The 3,056-nt window shown below is 30.8% G+C and overlaps 1 protein-coding gene across 1 annotated transcript in view; it reads left to right on the forward strand.

Annotated features, from left to right (window-relative positions):
• Window positions 1-1,902: 1,902 nt before the first annotated feature.
• The window catches only part of LOC116339678, a 2,217-nt gene continuing 1,063 nt past the window's right edge, over window positions 1,903-3,056 (forward strand). Inside the window, exons 1-2 of the mRNA XM_031765700.1 lie at window positions 1,903-1,984; window positions 2,367-2,967. Coding sequence (XP_031621560.1) covers window positions 1,903-1,984; window positions 2,367-2,967 — 683 coding nt within the window. The remainder of the gene's footprint in view (window positions 1,985-2,366; window positions 2,968-3,056) is intronic.

Below are 3,056 nucleotides of genomic sequence, written 5' to 3' on the forward strand. Positions count from 1 at the left end.
CTATAAATACAAGTAACTCTCAACACTTTTTAAATATAGCATTTTATCCGACACAAATCGACTGAAACTGATCAGCTTTAAATCATTATTTCGTCAATGGTTAACGTGTGCATTATTTTCATTTGGTTAACGACTATTTGATTAGCCCCAACGGCTCTCGTACATTTTAATTATTCACAAAGTAAATCATTCCGTATTTTATATTCCGTATATTTATTCCGGAGTGTTTACTTTTTATGACGCATATATGTGCAAATACCTATTTGCCAATAATCATTTCTTACCATTTATAAACATATTTCATTTTAATGTGATCTACAATTATAAAGCACTCGAAAAAAGTGTATCAGTGGCCATTGATATATGCGTTTCAAAAACATTCGTGCTTGTGAAACATTTGATAAACACAGATTTTTGTACAACTGCCATTTCATATGTAAGCTTTACTGCGATGGAGTAGTTTAATGGAGGCGCCCATTCTTTCATGTAATGAAAGTTTCTTGGAAATTATACGCCATCTATGGCTCTAATTTATTTCCCAAAAAAGCAAAATCATGTAAACACATTAATATTCTATTGATAACAATTGAAATAGAGTTAGTTCGTTGGATTAATAATTGTTCGTAAATGAATCGTTTCTGTGTCGAACTCGTTTCCTCATTTTGCATGACTTTTTACGCATTCCAAATTTCTTTCATACATATTCTTGTCAAAAATAATAGATGTAGATAGAGGAACATTTTATGTTTGATCTGACAATAAAATACTTTACTTTAAATTTTTATTGCATACAAAAAATGCAATAATTTTCATTAAAGATGCCTCAAACTTCATTTGAATCGGTTAAAATATTCGTGAGCTCAAGAAATTTGTTAAAGTAAAACTCACAGAAATTCATTAAATCAAATTATATGATCGACGCACGCTACATATCGCAAACATGATTCATAAAATAATTAATAATGATGCACCACCATATCTAAATAATTTAATCAACATCAATACAAATAATACTCGCTCAGAAAATAAATTAATTGTTAAAAAACCCAATACTAATTTCCAAAAAACATCATTTTTTATAAGTGGACCAACAACTTGGAATAAAATTTCTGAAGAAATACGCTCTATTGAATCTCATGATCTCTTTAAATCAAAATATGCAGCTGAAATATATAAATGTTATGAGCAATTGATTTAGTATATATTAAAATTATATCAGAATTTATTTATATAATTATTTATATAGATTCAACCAAAATGTTAATTTTAATTACAATGTTCGCTTCTTTTTTACCATAAAAAGTATTAGCTTTAAGAAAATGTAATTGGCCTTTTGGCAGCAAGTGTATTTAATCATTGCACGTGTAAATTTTACACAGATTGATACACCGTATACTAATAAATAATAATAATAATAATAAAAGAGCAACATGTTCATTTAAAAAATGTATGGGCAAGTTGCAGTTTTATTTTGACAAATTTCTTGAGCTCACGAATATTCTAGCCCGTTCAATTTTTCTTCAAACTTCAATCTTTTTGATTTTTCATCAGAAGGTTCACAATGAAGATTTGTTCCGTACACCGTACTATATTGTATTAGTTTTTGCTATATAAATATTAAACTGAAAACAAATTTTCATCGAGAAATACTGAAATCCTAAATACTGCGACCAATTGAAAAGCTTTTCATAATATTTAACGACACTATACTCACGTAGTCAAAGTAATGGAATCATGCACTCACAATTTTATTCGTGCATATATAATAAATTGTTGATAACACATTAAAAGTAAATTCGTTCATATCAGAAAATATAAATAGGGGCTGTGCTTCAAATCGGGCATTTATTGTATAAAAGTGATCAATAAGTGAACAATTGAACGGAAAAAAGAGAAGAAGACATGAAATTAGTACTATTTATATTATTTGCAGTTGTAGTAACTGACGTTTATGCAGAGAATGAAGTAACTGAGCGACAAAGTGGTAAAATACTTTTATTTAATATTTTTGCACTTGATGGAAAAAAAAATTTGAAAATTTTTGCCACTTAAATTTAAATTTAAAATTGTGGGAAGAAACTTGACAAAAATGATTTCGATGTGTATCTTCAAATTTACATAGTCATAGAAGATTTAAGTTTTAAATCATACATGGCCACAGGGGGGTGTAAGCCCGGATAACCTCCCCTCTTAAATCGTCCGAGCTAGACCGAGCTAGACGTCCGAAAGAGTTCTCCTTGTTCGTCCAAACACAAAAACTATATCTTTGTACTTTCTCTTGAATATTGAGTACTCATTTGCTTACCAATATATTATAAACCATTATTATTACATTACATTATTTGTTTACATATTGTATCACACAGACTTAACAACAGAAACAACTACTTTGGAAGATTCACCATTGACAGAGTCACCAGCAACAGAAAAAGAAATTAACAATAAAACAGATAATCAATCGATAGCAACTGAAGATGTAAAGGGTATTTTGTCAACAACAGTCCCTTCAAATGATGAACAAATTGATACAGACAAGACAACTGATTCACTGTTAACAACAAATTTACCAAACGCGCTTACATTGGGTACTGAGGCATTAGATGAAATTTCATCTGCGACAGACAATTCAAAAAATCAAGTGACTGAGGCTGTGGAGGGCATTTCATCCGCCACACTATCCTCAAAAGATATTACTGGTGCAACTGAATTTTTAGATGAATTTGAAATAGCGACCGAGAAAGTGACACTATCCCCAAAAGATGTTACTGGTGCAACTGAACTTTTGGATGAGTTTGCGATAACTGAGGGAGCGACTCTCTCGTCTAATGATGTTACTGGTGCAACTGAACTTTTGGACGAGTTTGGTATAACGACTGACGGCATTTTAAACAATGTGAAAGATTCACCATTATTACAATTGTCATCAAACGGAATCCCATTCGTAGAAATATTTGAGGAAGGTCTGCCGTCTGTAAGAGTTACTTTGGTCTCAGTAATAATTTCATTGGCTGGAAGTATGCCATTCACAGTTCCATTTGAGGGTCATGAATCCGTAC

This window comes from Contarinia nasturtii, unplaced genomic scaffold (genome assembly GCF_009176525.2).
Source record: "Contarinia nasturtii isolate CC-2019 unplaced genomic scaffold, AAFC_CNas_1.1 Cnas_scaffold_533, whole genome shotgun sequence".
Lineage (NCBI taxonomy): Eukaryota > Metazoa > Arthropoda > Insecta > Diptera > Cecidomyiidae > Contarinia > Contarinia nasturtii.